The following is a 20018-nucleotide window of genomic DNA, read 5'->3' on the forward strand; positions in this document are numbered from 1 at the left end:
TGTGAAAAAAAATATATAACCACCCTTCTGTTATGAATCAGCAAATCACTTATGTTGTACCTCACAACTGACACGATATCTTTCCTTTAGCCATTCATGCTATTTTTACTTCATTGTATATGTACACATACCAAACATTTATTTTACTATTCTGTATTTATTGAACATCCATGTCAGGATGGGGTTCACCAGGGAGCAGCCTAACAAAAGCCCTGCCCCAGCAACACAGTTTTGACTAGAGGGAGACAGATAAGCTAACAGGCAACCTAACATAACATGTAACGTGTCAGATGGTGAGAATTGCTATGGGAACCAAAATAAGGGTGGACAGGGATACAGAGTTGGGGGGTGAGGAACTATTCCTCATGGGGTGGGCTTCTCTCTGAGAATATGACGTCTGAGCAGGACAGGAAGTAGGTGATAAGGGAACAAATGGACCCCAGAGACGAATGTTCCAGAAGAGGACTGGCATCTGCAGGGGCCGGAGGCCTGAGCACCGTGGCTTGTTCTGAGGCTGGCAAGGAATCCAGGGCAGGTGGCAGGTGACAAAGCATGAGTTCAGAGAAGCAGTGTCACCTTTCCTTTTTTGCTTTTCAGGGCTGCACCCACAGTATATGGAGGTTCCCAGGCTAGGGGTCCAATCAGAGCTGTAGCTACTGGCCTACATCACAGCCACAGCAATGCCAGATCCAAGCCATGTCTGCGACTACACCACAGCTCACGGCAACGCTGGCTCCTTAACCCACTGAGCGAGGCCAGGGATTGAATCCGCAACCTCATGGTTACTAGTCGGATTCATTTCCACTGAGTCACGATGGGAACTCCATCTTTCTGTGGCCCCTCAAAGCCATCTAAGAGGGAGGTGACTAATGTTACCTTCTGAGCAAAGAACTCAGCTTGGCCCCCCAGATTGCTCTTACACACCTCCCACAGTCCCTCACTGTCCCCAGGTCCACAGAAGGAGCTGGGGGAGGGGCATGGTCAGGAAGATGCTCTTGGAGAAGATGCGGGACCTTCCCGCCCAGATCAGAGCGGAAGCATCTGCCAGCTGGGAAGCCTTTTCAGAGGGATCAATGGACATAATTACCAGGTTCCACAAATTCCCTCACCCGCCCATTCTCCGTCCTGACTCACTAGTGACTCACATTATTTCCTTCATGGTCACACCCCCCCCAACCCCCACCCAGAGAAGAGCCTCAGGGGAAAGGGAAGTGGGTTGCTTCCCCAGGCTTTTCCTGTGGAGCCTTTCATTAGGGGCAACAGAAAAGATGCTGCAGGTGGAAGCATCCCGAGGGAGGACAAGAATACAGGGCACCTCCCAGGCTGACGCCCCATGTTCTCCATCCCAGGGGGAACGAGGAGGCTGGTGCGGCAAGTGGTGGGCACTGGAGTGAGTGAGAATCTGCAGGCAGGTGCCAGAGGGCTGGTGTCTTTGAAAGTGCCCAGGCCTGGGACTCCTGGTGCCAGAGAGCATCCTGGATTCTAAGGCCATCTGTGGTTCTTCAGGGGCCTCTGGCTAAGGAGTGGCCCAGGGTGAGTCCAAGGACTGCCAGTGCCAAGAGAGGGCAGGGGAGGGTGTGCACATGGGCACCAGCCATGGGAGGGGTCCAGAGACAGAAACCAGACAAGCTCTGGGCACAGCTCTGGGGCAGCCTCCCCGCCCCTACCCTAGCTTTTGCCCCACAGAGAAGTCCGGCTCCCTGGCACCAGTCCTGGCCTGGCATTCCACACCTCCACTGTCAGGGCCAGACCCACAAGAGTAGGCACCTTAGGTTCCTCAAAAAACTAAAAATAGAACTACCATATGGTATAGCAATCCCATTTCTGGGCATCTGTCCAGAGAAAACCATAATTCAAAAAGATACATGCACCCCAATGTTCATTACAGCACTATTTACAATAGCCAAGACATGGAAGCAACCTAAGTATCCATCAACAGGGGAATGGATAAAGATGTGGTACATACATACAATGGAATATTACTCAGCCATAAAAAAGAATTAAATAATGCCATTCATTTGAATCTTAAAAAGGACACAAATGGACTTATTTGCAGAACAGAAACAGACTCACAGACTTTGAAAACAAAGAGGACAGATGGCAGGGGGAAAATGGGCTGGGGGTTTGGGACTGGCATTTGTACACTGTGGTATACGGAATGATGGCCAACAGGGACCCACTGTACAGCACAGGAAACTCCACCTAACATTCTGGGATAATCTACATGGGAGAAGAAACTGAAAAAGAATGGATGTGTGTCTATGTATAACTGAATCACTTTGTTGTACAGCAGAAATTATCACAACCTTGTAAATCAATTATACTTCAATAAAACAAACAAACAAAAAATGGAGTGGGCACCCTAGGCCATTCAAAAATGTCACACCCCTTCCAACTCCTTGTTTAATATCTGGTCAACATTTATTTCAAGTTGGGGGGAGCCACCTGCAAGAGAAGCATGAGGGGTCATAGGGGTGCACCCAGGCCCCAAACAGTGCACCGCAGTGAGCAAAGTGGGGACCCCCTCCCTCCTTGGGTGGCAGTGGAGTAATGAAGACATGGGGGGAGGTCACCTCAGACACTCGTCCAAGCATTCTTTCTAACCACTCTCTCTGTCAGGAGCTCCCACTAATTCTTTTTTTTTTTTTTTTTTTTTTAGGGCTGCACCTGCAACATACAGAATTCCCAGGCTAGGGGTCGAATTGGAGCCACAGCTACATGGGATCTGAGCTGCATCTTTGACCTTCACTGCAGCTGGCAGAAACACAGGGTCTTTAACCTACTCATTGAGGCCAGGGATTGAACTCGAGGCCTCAGGGACACTGTGTTAGATTCTTAACCCACTGAGCCACAACAGGAATGCCAAGCTCCCATGAATTCTACATTCTCCATCCTATGACAGGGCCCTGATTCTACATGTGGAGGTGCCTCTGAGGTTAGCACCCCACACTGCTCCCCCAGTCCAGCTCAACTTTTCCAGTCATTTCATTCCCACTCTAGCCATCACTCATGTTAGTTCCTTTAACTGTTATGCATTGAATTGTATACCCTTCTCAGAAAAATTTGTATGTTAAGAGTTCCTGCTGTGGCACAATGGGATCGGTGGCAACTCTGAAGCACTGGCTTGCAAGCTTGATCTTTGGCCAGGCACAGTTAGGGATCCAGGGATCCAGCGTTGCTGCATCTGTGGTGTAGGTCACAACTATGGCTCAGGTATGATTCCTGTCCTGGGAAGTCCATATGCTGTGGGGCAGCCAGAAAAAATAATAATAATAATTAAACTAAAATTTTAAAACAATGTGTTATGTTAAAATTCTAATTTCAGAGTGAACTTATTTGGAAATAGAGGTGTTGCAGATGTAATTAGCTAAATTAAGATAAGGTCATACTGGAGTACAGTAGACCCCTAATCCAATATGACTGGTGTTATAAAAAAGGGAAATTTGGACACAGACACGTACACAGGGAGAGAGCCATGTTAAGATGAAGGCAGAGATCTACAAAGCAAGGAATGCCAAAAATTACCAGAAAACCACCAGAAGTAATAGGAGAGGCATGGAACAGATGCTCCCTTACCGCTGCCAGAGGAACCTACCCTAGGGAATTCCCATCGTGGCTCAGTGGGTTAAGAACCAGACTAGTATCCATGAGGACGGGGATTCAATCCCTGGCCTCACTCAGTGGGTTAAGGATCCAGCATTGCTGTGGCTATGGCATAGGCCTGCAGCTCCAGCTCTGATCAGACCCCTAGACTGGGAACGTCCATGTGCCACAGGTGCAGCCCTAAAAAGACAAAAAAGAAGAAGAAGAAGAAGGAACCCACCCTACCAGAACCTTGATCTTAGAGACTTCAGCCAAAACTGTGACAAGAGCACTCTGTTGTTTAAACCCCCAGACTGTGGTCCAGCCAGCCCTCCACATGGGCTGGTTCTACATCTGCGATTGGTTGAAGCTGTGGGTATCGAAGCCACAGATGTGGCGGGCTGACTGTGAGGAGCCTAAGCATCTGCAGATTTGGGTATATTTTCCCCCCAATAACACCATCCCCTTCTATGTGGCACGTTGCACACACACACCTCCTGGTTTACCTGCCTCACTTCCACCCGCCACAGTCCAGGGCCTCTGCAGGACTTGTGCACCCAACTCAAAGGAGATGGCAGAGCCTGGCCTGGGACCAAAGTCATCAGAGTAGGAAGAAAAGAGAGCATTTTGGCCACACATGCACACCGCATAAAACTGGACCAAGACCAGAGAGGCCATGGTCTCAGAGCACCAAGGAATGAAGAAAAATGAAAAAGCCATCAGTGGTTTCCTGCACCTGCTCCTCCAGCCTCAACCCAGCCTGCCTTCCCCAGCAGAGTCACCCCAAATTGAGTCTCTGAAACCCATGACTTCTCTGAGGGCCTGGCTACACACCACCCTGATTGCTGTCTCCTCTGAAACCTTCAAGATTTACAGTCTATGCCACACAGTTAGGAATTTATTCACATACCACCTGACCTATTTTTTTGTGTTTGTCTCTTTCACTGTTCTGGAAGTTTCTTAAGGACATGTATTGTACCTAATAATTCTTTAGTCCCCTCTCCCCAGCACAAAGCTGAATGAGCGTCTAATAGACATCAATGACTGCTGGGGAAAAGTTTTGGGATTCCCTTTGTGTGTATCATTCACTCAGTAATTAATGTCAGGCACTGTGCCAGGTCCCAGGAATCCAGAGATAAATAAAATATTTCTTACAAGGGTCTTACAAGCTGGGTGAACTTACATTAAGTTACTAATCTTGTCTGAGTATTAAATGAAGATGATTGTATCTGTATAACAGGACTATTGTGAGGATTCAATGCAATAATCCTCCTGGAAGATTATCTGCTTAGGTTAGAGCCTGGCTCATGAGTCCTTAACGATGTCAATAATTCATAGAATTACCTGATGAATCCATCACTTGTAGGTGTATGTGTGGGGGATGGAGGGAGAGTCCCTATACATAGGGTTAAGAGCTAAATTAGAGGATTATTGGCTGAGAGGTTATTAGATAAGAAAACTGTACTCTGTAAACTATAAAACGTTGTCGAAAGAAACTGAAGCTGACACAAACAGATGGAAAGATATATCATGTTCCTGGATTGGAAGAATCAGTATTATCAAAATGACTCTACTATTACCAAGGCAATCTACAGATTCAATGCAATCCCTACCAAATTACCAATGGCATTTTTCACAGAACAAGAACAAAATATTTTAAAATGTGTATGGAAACACCAAAGACTCCAAATAGCCAAAAGCAATCCTTAAAAAAAATAATGATGACGAAAAATAAATGGGCCTGGATAAGTCAAAGAGGAGAAACTAGATCCTCTAAGAGGTAAAATGTTCCTGGAAAGTACAAATGTAAAAAAAAAAAAAAAAAAAAAAAAAAAAACAGAGAGATGAGCAAGGGTGAGGAGTGACAGGGCAGCCATGTGTCCCTGAGGGACATCTGGGGAAGGGACAGGAGGCTCATCAATATGCACCACCTGCAGGCACAGGCTGGGCACAGAGAGCCCTCAACCAGGACTAGCATGAGGCAGGCAAGACACCCAGGGCACAATATCAAGGGTGACCCCACACTCCAGCTCATGCAAGCACAGGGTCGACACCTGAGAGGGAGCCTCCTTAAACTTTGACCCCTGGGTGCCTTGCTTGCCTCCTTCCAGTCCCAGCCTTACAGCAGGTGCTCCATCAAAACTTGCTCTGACCAGCAAAACTGTAGTTATTCTGAAGCACAGACCCCAGGCGGCAGTCCACTCAGCCCTTTCCCCTTCTCTGGGGTGCCCTCCACCTCCATCCTGTCCCCACTAGGCACCCTCCCCTTCCAGGATCACCCCAGGAAGATCTTCTGGTTCCCAAGGACCCCATCTCCTGGAACTGCACCTATTTCTCCAGGCAATAGAACAGAGGGCTTTGGGAGTTCCCTGGCAACTTAGCAAGTTAAGGATCTGGCATTGTCACACCTATGGCTGTGGTGTGTGTTCAGTCCCTGGCCTGGGAACTTCCACATGCTGTGGGCACGTTCGGAAAAAAAAGAGAGAGAGAGCAAGGACTTGTCCCCCAGTAGAGGGAGAGTTGATCAGTGGTGAGAACCTTCAAAAGCACACTTGAGATAGAGAACAAAGTGACTGTACTTTTCCTTGACCCAGTTTCATATCCTCAAGTCTTGGGCCTGCACCAGCCACATGCAGGCAGCCCAGATCTGCATGCTCACGGCATAGGAGAGAGAAAGTCTGGAGGAAAGACAGCATATAGAGGAGGCCAATCTATGGGAGGCAGGACAAGGCAGGCACAGCCTCGGCTCCTGCCTGCTGTGCAGTCGTACAGAAAGCAGCAGCACAGCACTGGGCAGACTGGGCTGAGTATAGGCAGCACTAGCGTTGTGAATTCAGAGCAGGGGAAGCACACTGTGGGCTGAGAACAGAAGGAGAAGCAGGATTTGGACTGGCAGAGAGACAGCCTTAAAGGCACAGCAGGTGGGGACACAGTGCGGGTAAAGGCACAGAGTCAAGGACCTTGGCTGGCAGAGGTAATGTTCTGCTTTAAGAGTAGGGCTTCAGGCACAGGCTGATCATGGGGGTTAGACTTTTGTTTAGGGAGCACAATCTGGATGGAGACATTCGAGGACTTCCATTTCTAGCAAAATGGCAGACTGAAAATCTCTCTATGGCAGGTGCTCCTTCAGGATTTCTTCCCTCCCTGCTGGGGGTGCCGAGAACTGACAGCCTTCCAGCTCTCTGGGATTCAGTGATATTCCCAGTCATATTCTCATATTCCCAAGGATCCAGCATTGCTGTGAGCTGTGGCGTAGGCCGACAGCTGCAGTTCTGATTCAGTTCCTAGCCTGGGAACTTCCATATGCCTCAAGAGCTGCACTTAAAAAAAAAAAAAAAGCGAGCAAGCAAGCAAGAAACCTCCTCCTACAGCCAGGAAAATGCAAATAATCCAAAGGCAGGACAGGAAAAAAAGCAACATAAAACACATATATATATATATTTTTTAATGATAGAAATTACATTCTACCATTCAATGGTAATCATTGGTAATTACATTAAATGTAGATACACTAAACTTTCCAGGTAAAACATAAAAGATTGTTGGGCTAGATATAAAAATTGTAACTATATGCTGGTTACAGAGACATGGGAAGAAAGACATGGAAATGTTGGGGGAAAAGGATAAAGACAGTTATGACAAGCAAATACTAACCAAATGAAAGCTGTCTCACTATATTAATATTAGACAACATCAACTTTAAGGCTCAAAGTATTACTAGAAAGTCACTACACTGTAATAATTGATTCAGTTCACTAGGAAGACTATATATCTAAACTAGTATGCATAACATCACTGCAAAATGCACAAGGTAAAGGTTGGTAAGCAAATAGCGAGAAACAGAGATAAATCCACTATCACAGAGGAACACTTCAATATACATCTTTTAGAAATTGACACAACACGTGAGCAACCACAAAAACCCAACAAGGATGCAGAAGATTAAAAAATACAAAATGACTTGATCAAAAAGACATGGAAGAATACCACACCTCACAAGGACAGAATTCCATTTTTTTCAAGTACACACATAATATTCACGAAAGTCAACCACAGAGACCATAAAGAAAAATCTCAACAAATTTCAAAGAATCAAGCACTACAAATACCATGTTCTCTTATCACAATGCATTTAGGTTAAAAGTTCAAAAAGATAAGCAAACAACCACAAATAAACAACTTTCCAAATCAAAGTATTTGGAAATTTTAAAACATTTCTAACTTTATGAGCAAAAATAAATCCTGACAGCAACTATAAAATATAAAATACTTGTCATTGAAGATGATGAAAATATTTCTGCTAGTTACAAGCTGTATGACCTTGAACAAATTACTTAACCTCACTATGCCTCAGTTTCTTCACCTATTAAATGAAAACATTAATCATATGTATTACTTCTTGTTAGAATTCAGTGTGGTAACTTAAACTGGTACCTGGAACATGGTAAATACAAAACAATACTGGATTGCTGTTATCACCATCACCATCATTCCAAAACATATGGATATAACCAGAGAATTTCTTAGAGGAAGTTTTTTTTGTTTTTGTTTTTGTTTTTGTTTTTTGTCTTTTGTCTTTTGAGGGCAACATATGGAGGTTCCCAGGCTAGAGGTCAAATTGGAGCTACAGCTGCTGGCCTACGCAACAGTCACAGAAACTCGGGATCCAAGCCGAGTCTGCAACCTACACCACAGCTCACAGCAACACCTGATCCTTAACCCACTGAGCGAAGCCAGGGATCGAACCTGAAACCTCATGGCTACTAGTCAGGCTCGTTAACCACTGAGCCACGACGGGAACTCCAAAGTTTTATAACCTTAAAAGTTTAACACTGGAAGATACTACAGACTGAAAATTAAAGAGACAGGCACCAAACTTAAGAAGTTAGAAAAAGAATAGTAGAATAAAACCAAAGCATAAAAATTAATGAAATAGAAAGCAAAGATACAAGACAAAAACCAACAAAACCCAAAGCTTGTCACTTAATAATATTTATTTTAAAATAGAAAATAAATAAATGATATTAGGAATAAAAAAGGGCCAAAACACAAGATGTAACAGAGAATATTATGGATTTTGTATGAATAAATCTGAAATGTTTTGAAATTTTTCTGGAAAAAACAATTTACAAAAAATTGATTGAGGAAATAAAAAAATTTAAATAGTCTTGAACCATTAAAGAAAAATAATTAGTAATTTAAAGTATTCCCATGAGGAAAACATTAGCTGCAGGTGTCTTTATAAATGAATTCTACTAAGCTTTCAAAAAATAGATGTCAAATTTGCATAAATCATTCCAGAGAATAAAGAGGAAACATTTCCAACTCATTATACAAAACTGGTTTTAAAACAAGACAAAGACAGCTTTTAAAAAAGAAAATGACATGGCAATATCATTCAAGAACACGAGATACAGGAGCTCTCTTGTGGCACAATGGACTAAGAATCCAGCGTTGTAAATGCAGTGGCTTGGGTTTCTGCTGTGGCATGGGTTTGATCCCTAGCCCGGGAACTTCCATATGTCGCAGGTGCAAAAACAAACAAACAAACAAAAAAGAACATGAGATACAATATCCTAAATAAAAATATCAGTCAACAAAATCTCACATCATATAAAATAAATGATGCGGAGTTCCCATTGTAGTTCAATGGGTTACAAACCCGACTAGTGTATGTGACAATGCAGGTTTGACTCCTGGCCCTGCTCAAGGGGTAAGGATCCAGCGTTGCCATGAGCTATGATGTAGGTTGCAGACCACCTCAGATCCCGTGTTGCTTTGGCTATAGCGTAGGCTGGCAGCTGCAGCTCTGATTTGATCCCTTCCATATGCCGCAGGTGCAGCCCTACAAAGTAAGAAAAATGAAATGAAATGAATAAAATAAAATAAATGATGTACCATGAACAAGTTGGGCTTATCTCTATAAGTTTAACATCTATTAATATAATTACCACATCAAAAAAGTAAAGAAGAAGATACACATCATCCAATAAATGCAGAAAAAGCACCTGATTAAGATTAATATCCAAACACAGTAAAACAATAAAATAAAGCAAAACTTTTTAGCACGCTCCACGAGAGGATCTTCTTTTCCCTAGTAGAAGATATCTACAAAACAACAACAAAAACAAAACAACTAAGCAGACAGACTCAGTGGTGACACCTTACCACCATTCACTTTAAAATCAGGATTAACGACACCATATACAAAAATTAATTCAGAATGGATCAAAGGACACAATATAAGAGCTAGAACTATACAAACTCTTAGAAAAAAATAGGGATAAATCTTTGTGACATTGTATATTGGAAACAAACAATGGTTTTTAGATATGACTCCTAAAGCACAAGTATGCAGTGAAAAAAGGTAGATGAATTGGAGTTCATTGGGATTAAAACTTTCATGCTGTAAAGGACATCTTCGTGAAAATGAAAGACAATCTATAAAATGGGAGAAATGTTTTTCAAATCATACATCTGACGAGGGACTTATACTTGGAACCTATAAGGAACACTTAAAACTCAGTAACAGAGACAAATCATGCAATTTAACAGTGGGCAAAGAATCTAAATAGACATTTCTCCAAAGAGAATATTCTATACAAATATTCTAACACAGAAGGATGCTCCACATTCCCAGCCATCAGGGAAATGCAAAATCAAACCCACAATGAAATACCACTTCAAAACCACTAAGATGACTATGATCAAAAGGACGGATAATAGCAAGTGTTTCCAATTGGCATCCTCATACACTACTGGAGGGCATGTAACATGGTGCAACCACTTTGGCAATTCCTCAAAGGGTAAAACAAAGTTACCACATGACCCAGCAACTCTACTTGTAGGTATATACCTACCTACCAGGAGAAATGAAAACACATGTCCACACAAAAACTTGTACACAAATGCTCACAGCAACCTGATTCATAATAGCAAAAATACGGAAAACACCCAAATTCCATCATTAATTCATTAACAAAATGTGGCATATCCATAAATGGAATAGTATTTGTAAATAGAAAGAAATGATGTACTGACACAGACTGTAACATGGATGGACCTGGAAAATATTATGATTAGTGAGCGAAAGATGCCAGTCACACAGGACCACATACTGTACATTTATATTTATATGAAATGTCCAAAATAGACAAATCTATAGAGACAGACACTAGATTAGTGCATTTATTCCTTCCTAGTGCTGGAAGGAACAGGGGTACTAGGGTGTGAAGGCTAAGGGGTACAGGGCTTTTGGGGGGCAGTAAGGAAAATATTCTACAATTGATTGTGGTGATGGAGGCCGTGTGAATATATTAAACTGCGTGAATATACTATAAACCATTTAATTATATACCGTGAAAGGGTGACGTCTATGAATTTATGGATGGGTGGATTTTATGGGTATATTCCAATAAAGCCATTCTTTAAAAAAATGTAAGGGAGTTCTCGGCGTGGCACAGTGGAAATGAATCCCACGAGGAAACATGAGGTTGCGGGTTCAATCCCTGGCCTCGCTCAGTGGGTTAAGGATCTGGCGTTGCCATGAACTGTGGTGCAGGTCGCAGATGCGGCTCAGATCCTGCGTGGCTGTGGCTGTAACGTAGGCTGGCAGCAATAGCTCCAATTCGACCCCTGGCCTGGGAACCTCCATATGCCATGGGTGCAGCCCTCAAAAGACAAAAAGACAAAAAAATTAAAAATAAAATAAAAATTTTTAAATTTAAGAAAAAAGTCAAGATTAAGGCCAGGATATTCACTGTGACATTTTAATTGAATATGATATCAAAGGTCCTAGCCAGAACAGCAATGTAAGAAAAATAAATTAAGGTATAAGTGTTGTAATGAAAGGAAAAAAAAAAGGTCTACATAGAAATCCCAGGAGACTCTACAGATAAATTATCATCATTATGTGTTGATTATTATTATCATCCTCAAGCTTGCTGATTACAAAATTGATATACAAAAAAACCTGTACTTCTATATACAAGCTACATATGATTAGAAAATACAATCTTTTTTTTTTTTTTTGGTCTTTTTTTAGGGCAGCACCCGTGGCATATGGAGGTTCCCAGGTTGGGGGTTGAATCAGAACTGTAACAGTTTACCACAGCCACAGCCACAGCAACATCAGATCAGAGCCACAACTGGCCACAGCTTGTGGCAACGCTGGATCCTTAACCCACTCAGCAAGGCCAGGGATTGAACCTGCGTCCTCAAGGATGCTGGTAGATTCGTTTTCTGCTAAGGTGCAACAGGAACTCCGAAAATAGAATCTTTTAAAGATGCTTTTTACCACAGCAGTAACAACTATGCAGCTAGAAATAAATCTAACAAAAATTTTCAAATTCTTTATAGAGAATGATAAAGCTCCACTAATAGACATTGAACGGGGACACTTCAAGGCCCATGCCTATCTGATCATCCTCTGAGATTAAGTTTAAATGGCAGGTTGAGCCCAGCTCACACAATGTCCTTTCTACCTTTAAAAAAAAAAAAATTGAAACACTGCCCTTTCCCTACCCCTGTTAAAGTACCAATGATGCCCTTAACCCTCTAGGGATATGAGTCCATGTGAATATTTTAACACCAACAAATGAGATTTTGAGTAGCAGAGGGATCAAAGGAAGAGAGGACAACTTCCATGCCCTTTATTCTAGAAAATCCTTCTATCGATTCTTGTCCCCAACATTCATCCCCAAACTGCCCCTTCCTACCCAATCCCTCTGTCATGGTTGCCCACTCTCAGCCTGGTGCCTTATTCATTGTCTCCTTAACTTCTTCCTTCCACCTCCCTGCAGCCTCAGCTCCCATGCCAGTTCTTCTCTCTCAAGTCCTTGGGTGCAGGCAGCCCTCAAGACTCTCCTGAGTGGCCCTGCTCATCATCATCTTTCACTCTGCTCTCTCCTGGGTGACATCATCCAATTCCATCACATGGGACATGTTTCAACCAATAGGTTATACAATCAATTCAGTGGTTTGCCCCCAGAATTGTTTTTAATGTATAAAAGTACACATAACATAAAATTTACCATTGTAACCATTTTTAAGTGTTCTGTTCAGTGATATTCAGCACAGCCACGTTGGTGTGCAACTATTATTATTATTGTTATTGTCTTTTTAGGGCTGAACCCGCAGCATACGGAGGTTCCCAGGCTAGGAGTCGAATTGGAGCTGTAGCTGCTGGCCTACGCCAGAGGCACAGCAATGCCAGATACTTAACCCACTGAGTGAGGCCAGGGAGCGAACCTGCATCTTCATGGATGCTAGTCAGATTTGTCTTCATTTGATGCTAGTGGAACCATGAGGGGAACTCCTGTGCAACTATCATTATTATCATCATCATCTATTTTATCTTCCCAAACTGAAACTCTATCCCTATTAAACAGTGACTTCCTGTTCCTTCACCCTGCAGCCCCTGGCAACCATTCTACTTTCTGCCATTATGAATCTGACTACTCTATAAGGGGAACCATACATTATTAGTCCTTTTGTGACTGGCTTATTTCACTTAGTATAATGTGTTCAAGGTTCACCCATGTTGCAGCAAGGATCAGAATTTCCTTCCTTTTAAGGCTGAATTTGTTTTTTTAATGACATAAAACAGGATTTTTTTTTCTGTCTGTTTTTTTGGTGGGGGTGGGGCCAGTGGCAGCAAACCGGCAGTATATGGAAGTTCCCAGGCTAGGGACTAAACAGAGCTGCAGCTGCCAGCAACACACAGCAATGCAGGATCCAAGCCTTATCTGCAACCTACACCACAGGTCATGGCAACACTGGATCCTTAACCCACTGAGAGAGGCCAAGATCAAACCCGCATCCTCATGAATACTAGTTAGGTTTGTTACTGCTGAGCCACAACGGAAACTCCCAAAACAGGCTTTTTTTAATGAAGTACAATAGAAAATATAAAGTGCCATGAGGTTGTGGGTTCGGTCTCTGCCCTTGCTCAGTGGGTTAACAATCCGGCATTGCTGTGAGCTGTGGTGTAGGTTGCAGACGCGGCTCAGATCCTGCGTTGCTGTGGCTCTGGAGTAGGCCGGTGGCTGCAGCTCCGATTCAACCCCTAGCCTGGGAACCTCCATATGCCGTGGGAGCGGCCCAAGAAATAGCAACAACAACAACAACAACAACAATAAAGAAAATATAAAGTGAATTTCTGATAATAAGGCCAAATATTGTCTCCACAAAATGTTTGTTTCAGACAGATGTGTATGTGTGTTCTGGCTCCCTGGGTATGACACATTTCCTACTGTGGATAATAATCATAAAAGTTGGAAAACTGCTGATGGAAGTTCCCCGGGTCAGGGATTGAATCTGAGCTGCAGCTGTGACCTATGCAACAGATCCTTTAACCTACTGCATAGGGCCAGGGATTGAACTCTCGCCTCTGCAGCAACCTGAGCTGCTGCTGATTCTTAACCCACTGTGCCACAGCAGGAACTCAGGCTGATTCTGATGCTCAGTGACTCCAAAATCTCCAATGTGGGTCTGGCTCTTGTCCACCCACAGCTCCTGAGCTCCCTTCCAACGAGATGCTGGATAGCTCCAGGTAGACTGACTTGAAGAGTCCAAGCAGTTTTCATCTCGATCTGCCCTCTTTCCTCCAGACAAACTCCTTCGCACATATTTCCCACTTAGTGCTCCACAATCCAGCCCCCAGCTACACACGAGTTACACAGAATTACTCAAGTCTCCCCTGAACCTTTTTTTTTTTTGGCCTTTTTAGGGCCACACCCACGGCATATGGAGGTTCCCAGGCTAGAGGTCCAATGGGAGCTACAGCTGCCAGCCTACACCACAGCCACAGCAACCTAGACCACAGCTCACAGCAATGCCAGATCCTTAACCAACTGAGCAAGGCCAGGGATTGAACCCGCAACCTCATGGTTCCTAGTCAGATTCGTTTCCACTGCACCATGATGGGAACTACCTCCTCTGAACTTTCAAAACCTTGTTCAAACAGGGTTTCAACCCCCTCCCTTCCACCTTTTTCCACATCAGCTTATAGAAGTTCTCGGGCCAAGGATCGAATCTGAGCCACAGCTTCGACCTACACCACAGCTGTGGCAACATCAGATGCTTAACCCACTGTGCCACAGTGGGAACTCCTTAGCTCCCTATAATCTTTTGGGTCATTCTCCTTTCCTTATATTCCCTTCAAACGCCCCCATTCACACTAAAGACATCCTGATTCAATAGGGCTCCCTCCACATCCTTGTCCACACCTTCAGAGTGGCTTATGTATGTGTTATGTACCTTTCTGTCTTCCCCATAGACTGTGACCTCCCAAGGACCCTGGACTGTCTGTCTTGCACACCCTTGTGGCATTCAGAGGGGAAAAAATCTTCATTAAGCATTTGTTCAATCAAGAACAGACACGGGGTGTTCCCATTGTGGCACAGCCAAAACAAATCCGACTAGTAACCATGAGGATGCAGGTTCAATCCCTGGCCTCGCTCAGTGGGTTAAGGATCTGGTGTTGCTGTGAGCTGTGGTGTAGGTTGCAGACGCAGCTTGGATCTGGCGTTGCTGTGGCCGTGGTGTAAAGCCGGCAGCTGCAGCTCTGACGCAACCTCCATATGCCGCGGGTGTGGCCCTAAAAAGCAAAAAAAAAAAAAAAAAAAAAAAAAACAGACATGAAGCCAGGAAACATTAGGAACACACTTCACAGCTTTGTTTCTTTTTTCATTTATTTATTTTTTTATTGTTATTTCCCCAATACAATTCACAGCTTTGTTTCTTGCGCACCTTCTTCAGGAGAGATCCTGAGCCCACTGAGCCACCTGCACTGCCCCAGCCGCTCCCTCCTCCTGCACCCGCTTCCTCAAAGTGCCTACTGTACAGCACAGGAGAGGCCAGGGCCCTGAAGAAAGAAGGCACACTGACTCACACCCCCACCTCCTTCCAGCAATCTGTCCCTGAATCTCACTGCAACAGCTGGCCCTCTTTGTGTCCCTGGGCTCTTTGTATCATGTCAAACAATGAAGGCTCTGGACCCAGCTCAACACAGAAGCAGAGAATGGCCACCTGCATGAATCCCTGGCTCCAAAGTGGATCTGCCCCCAGTGCCATGTTCTCCTGACTTTTGACTCAGCTGTGACAACAGCTCCTGCCTCTCCTCTTTTCTAACCCTTCCTTACAAGGCCCAGAGAGCCTTTCTTCTAGTGGCTTTAATCACACCACTACTCTACTCAAGGATCACATGTGGCTCCCTATGGCCTAAAGAACCAAATTCAAATTGTCCTTCCTAACCCACAAGGCATTTCACTGAAGCCACTGACCCAGTGTCACATCTGTCCCCTCCTTCCCTACAGTCCCCCTTACACCGGTGGGATCCACGTCTTCACTGAGTCTCCTGCAATTCCTACCCCTGTGGGCGGGCACGCACATACCCCTTTCATTCACTTCCTCACTATCGAATATTTGAGAATTTGCTATGTGCCAGGCACCATATTGAGTGCTCGGGGCACAGCCGGGCACAAAACAGAGAAACCCTACCTCATGGAGCTTTCCTCTAGAGCAGGGTTTCTCCCCCTCAGTGCTGCTGACAAGTCTGGGGCTGGAAAAGACGTTCTCATGGTGGGCAGGCTCTTAGGGCAGCATCCTGAGCCATCTCCCTGGCCTCTGCCCTCTGCCCTCAAGATGTCAGATGCTCTTCTCTCCCACTGTGACAACCATTGCCCGGGGCACAACTCTGCCCTTGATTGAGAACCAGAGGCCTAGAGCAGCCGATGGAGCCTCTTACAAATCATCTGGGGAGCTTGTTAAAAAGCCAGAATACGGGATTCCACCCCCGGGCAGGGGCCCGATAACCTGCATTTTAAGGGCCATGCAGGTAACTGTGAGGCAGGCTGTTCCAGGACATCTGCTGGAGGAACACTCAAGTGTTGAGTGTTGCTAGACAGGAGATAGACCAATAATCTCGTCAAGTCAATTCATTACAATTATGAGATGTACAGGAAACTAGGTGGGTAAACAGGTGCTCTTCATGCACCAGTGTGGCAGCCACAACTTGGCCCAGGGTCAGGGCAGCCTCCAGGAACACCTAAGCAATGATTAAGACAATGATTTACAGTGCAGATAGGACCAGACCAGGAGAGGTGAGAGGAGTTGGTGCTAAATCTCTGCACCTTTGCTCCTGCCCGCTTCAGTCTGGATGTGTGCGTCCCCTCCATCTACCCAAATCTTCTTTCTTCATGGACCCACTCAGTCCCACCTCCTCCAGGCAGTCTTCCATAACAACTCCAGCCCAGTGGTGCCTCCCTCCTCAAATATTCTCACACTCACTTCCTATCTCATCTGTGGCCATCTTGCCTCCCCAAGGAGAGGTCAAGCCCCTTGAACACCAGGACCACATCATCTTTTTTAAAGACCCCACAGTGTCCCTCCAGGATGGAGTATGTGCAAGTTTTGCTTGCTTGATGGGATTCACCTATTTCTTGGAGGAAGGCCAGGCTCTGAGACTGAGCGGGTCAGGGTCTCTGAGAGAGAGTAGGAAACAACTGGTATACCCGTGAACTCCATGCAGCTGGCCCATCAACCCAGGATCAGGAAGGGCATGCCAGGGCAAGCACTTAGAAGCTGAGCAGCCGTTTGTCACAGGGTCAAATATTCTCCCACAGCGGGGATCCCGGACAGCCGGGACAGCGCCGGCAGCTCTGGGTAGGTGTCAGCAGGGGGCAGGAACCCAGAGCCACCCTGCTGAGGAGCAAGTGCAGCAGACAGTGGCCGGTGGGGCTGCAGCAAGCAGGTCATTTGGGGCCCAGCTGTCCTAGCACAGGGTCATTTGGGAGTGGCAGGAATCAAAAGAGGCAGACCCAGTGGGCTCTAGCAAGCCAGGCGACACCCAGAGCTCGTCAGCTGCCCTCAACCCGAGAAGAAAGCTCTCTGGGAAGGTCAGAAGCAGTGGTGGGTTGGAAACAAATGTCCTGGCTCAGGGGCCTCATCCTGCTCAGCTCTGGGCCGTGGAGCAGGAAATGGCCCAACCACTGGCCTTTCCTCCTCGGAGCTGAGCCCCAGCAGCAATGTCACTCTCCCATCCCTGGGTGCAGCCCAGAGTAGGGGCACAAATGACTGATGTGGTATCCAAAGGATGAAAAGAGAACAACTGCTTTATTATCTGGAAGTTCAGAGAAGAGGCTGGGATGTTTATGCTGCCAGCCAGGCATTTTGTTTTCTATCAGCCTGGGGGGAGGGACATCGAGAGTTGGAGACGCCGAAAGCAAAAGAAAAACCCCCCAGCAGAAAAGAAAGGTGGGCTCTTTCCCAAAGAGGCTCCGAAATGGGAGGATCCTAGGGCAGCCCCCTCCCCAGGCTCTGGAACCAGGCAGAGTGACCCAAAGCGTCTCCCCCTCAGCCAGCAGGGAGGGCCAAAGAAAACAGTTGATATCTCTTACACTTTGTGCAGACACAGGGACTGAGGCTGCGCCTGAGTTTCTGCTCCTTCTCTTAAAGGAGTTTGCCTGTGGATAAGGTGGGTTGGGAGCAGAGCCCAGGAGGGGAGGGTTAACTTTTGCTGCAGATCTGACCTTCTGCAGAAGGATGGGAAAGAACCAGCTGTTTCAGAAGTAACCAGGTTGTGAGTTTCACAGATCCAGGGGTTACTGGTTTATAAGAATTCACTACCTCTGTCGCATCGTCCTGGCCCACTAGCCCCCAGCTAGTGTGGCACTCGTCGGGGGGGGGGGGGCGGATATGCTTTTTTCCCCAAGGGCCCCCACAAAAGTTCAAGAGCCAAGAGCTAAACCTATCCTGTTTTGAACCCTCCACCCCCAGCAGCCAACCATAATGGCCATGGCTCTATGGATTGAGGGACACCGATCTGACCCCTGCGCCGTTCGGGGCATTCGAATGGATTTATTGTCAGCTTGGCCGCTCGGAATTCCAACCTATTCCCTATTTTTCACGACAGAACAAAGTTGTCGGGCCCCTCAGGTCAGCGCTGGGCAGGCGTTCTCTTCCGGCTGAGAGAAGAGACGCGCTTCGGAGCACGGTGACCCGAACCTAACGCGGCGGTGCTCGAGCCTAAGTGCAGACCCCACGGCAGCTCACCCTGGGGACGCCGTGATGGACGCTGCGGCCGCCACCTAAGGGCTAGTCCTCAGGTTCTGCGCACCCGCACCTGCGCTCGGACTTTCTTACCTCTTGATGTAGTTCCTGCCATACAAGATCTGTTGCAGCAAGGTCACCAAGGCGAAGGCGCAGATGAAAATGAAGAGCAAAGTTCGGTTCCCCAACAAATCCCGACTCGCCGAAGGGTCCGCGTAGCGCATCCTGGCGGCTGCTCTCGCACCGCGAGGCGCGGCGGGCGCCGGACGCCTGGGGGTCCCCGCAATCACGCGCCGGGCTGCGGGGCCCCCGGGGGCGCGCGGCCCACCAGGCGCCTCTGGCGCGGTCAAGCGGGTGAGAGACTTCTCCCCGCAAAGTTTCCGGCTGGCAAAGCCGGCGCAGGGGCATCAGAGCGTCGCCTGCGCCGGGGCGGCTGTCCAAACAGGGCCGGCCTCTGGGAGCTCGACTGCAGCCCCTGGCCTTCTGTCCGTAAGCCTTTATCTCCCGGCGCTGGTGCCCGGCAGCCTCCGGTTTCCCTGCGGAGGGGCGACGCCAGGTGCCCGATCCCGGGCGGCCCCTCCTGCCGAGGTGGCAGCCAATGGGGAGCTGGGCCCCGGCAAGGTCCGCCTGTGCGCCCGAGAGAGCCGCGCACCGCCCCCTCCGGTCCGGCTTAGGAATCGGTCGCCCTGCGCTGTGCCTGGCCCGGGCGGGCCACGTCTGATCCCCGGGCCCGCAGCGAGGGAGCGCGACGGTCGGCCTTCAGTTCTACAGATGGGAAGTGGGGGACAAAACACCGGGACAGTCTGGCTAACCGCAGGCGAGCGATGGAGAGGGGGAGGGGTGGAGCGGAAAACGCCGGGTTTGAAGCATGGAATTTAAAAAGGAGGCAGGAAGGGAAGCCGAGGTTGCGGAGCCCGGCTGGCTGAAGGGGAGTATTTGCATGCGGGGCGGAGGGCACTGAGTCACCGCTGTGGCCGCGTCCTTGCGCTCTCAGATTTCTCCGGAGAAAGCGGAGCAAGGTCAGCCGGGCAACCCTTCAAGGACGGAGGACTCAGCTCTGCATGCTGATGGCCTGCGGTGCTGCCCGCCCGCGCCCCGGGCGCCCAGCTCTTGCGAGGAGGCGATTCAGGGTCTCTCCGTCCCTGCCACAGGACTCCTCCCCCGCCCCAACCGCAGCTCTCGGCTCTTCGTCAAAGACCTTGTTGTCACTGAGACACTGGGACCTTGTCTCATCCTTGGAACCACTCGTAAATCTTAGGTCAGGCAGCTGGCCGCCTTCGGGTACCACAGTCCCCCAAAGCTTTAATCACTAAGTCTAGAAACGTCTGCGTGTCAAGAGTGCGCATCAGGGAAAATAAACACCGAAATGCAATGCTGAAGTCGTG

At 47.0% G+C, this 20018-nt stretch overlaps 1 protein-coding gene across 4 annotated transcripts in view; it reads right to left on the bottom strand.

The window, feature by feature from the left end:
* The window catches only part of ST8SIA5 (ST8 alpha-N-acetyl-neuraminide alpha-2,8-sialyltransferase 5), an 84116-nt gene extending 64888 nt beyond the window's left edge, over window positions 1-19228 (bottom strand). For 2 of the 4 annotated variants that reach the window (XM_021092612.1, XM_021092609.1), the window contains exon 1: window positions 18727-19228. In XM_021092612.1, the coding sequence (XP_020948271.1) occupies window positions 18727-18857 (131 nt within the window). In that variant the 5' untranslated portion in view covers window positions 18858-19228. The remainder of the gene's footprint in view (window positions 1-18726) is intronic. The other 2 variants (XM_021092606.1, XM_021092596.1) reach the window with 2 other exon arrangements.

This window comes from Sus scrofa, chromosome 1 (genome assembly GCF_000003025.6).
Source record: "Sus scrofa isolate TJ Tabasco breed Duroc chromosome 1, Sscrofa11.1, whole genome shotgun sequence".
Taxonomy (NCBI): Eukaryota; Metazoa; Chordata; class Mammalia; order Artiodactyla; family Suidae; genus Sus; species Sus scrofa.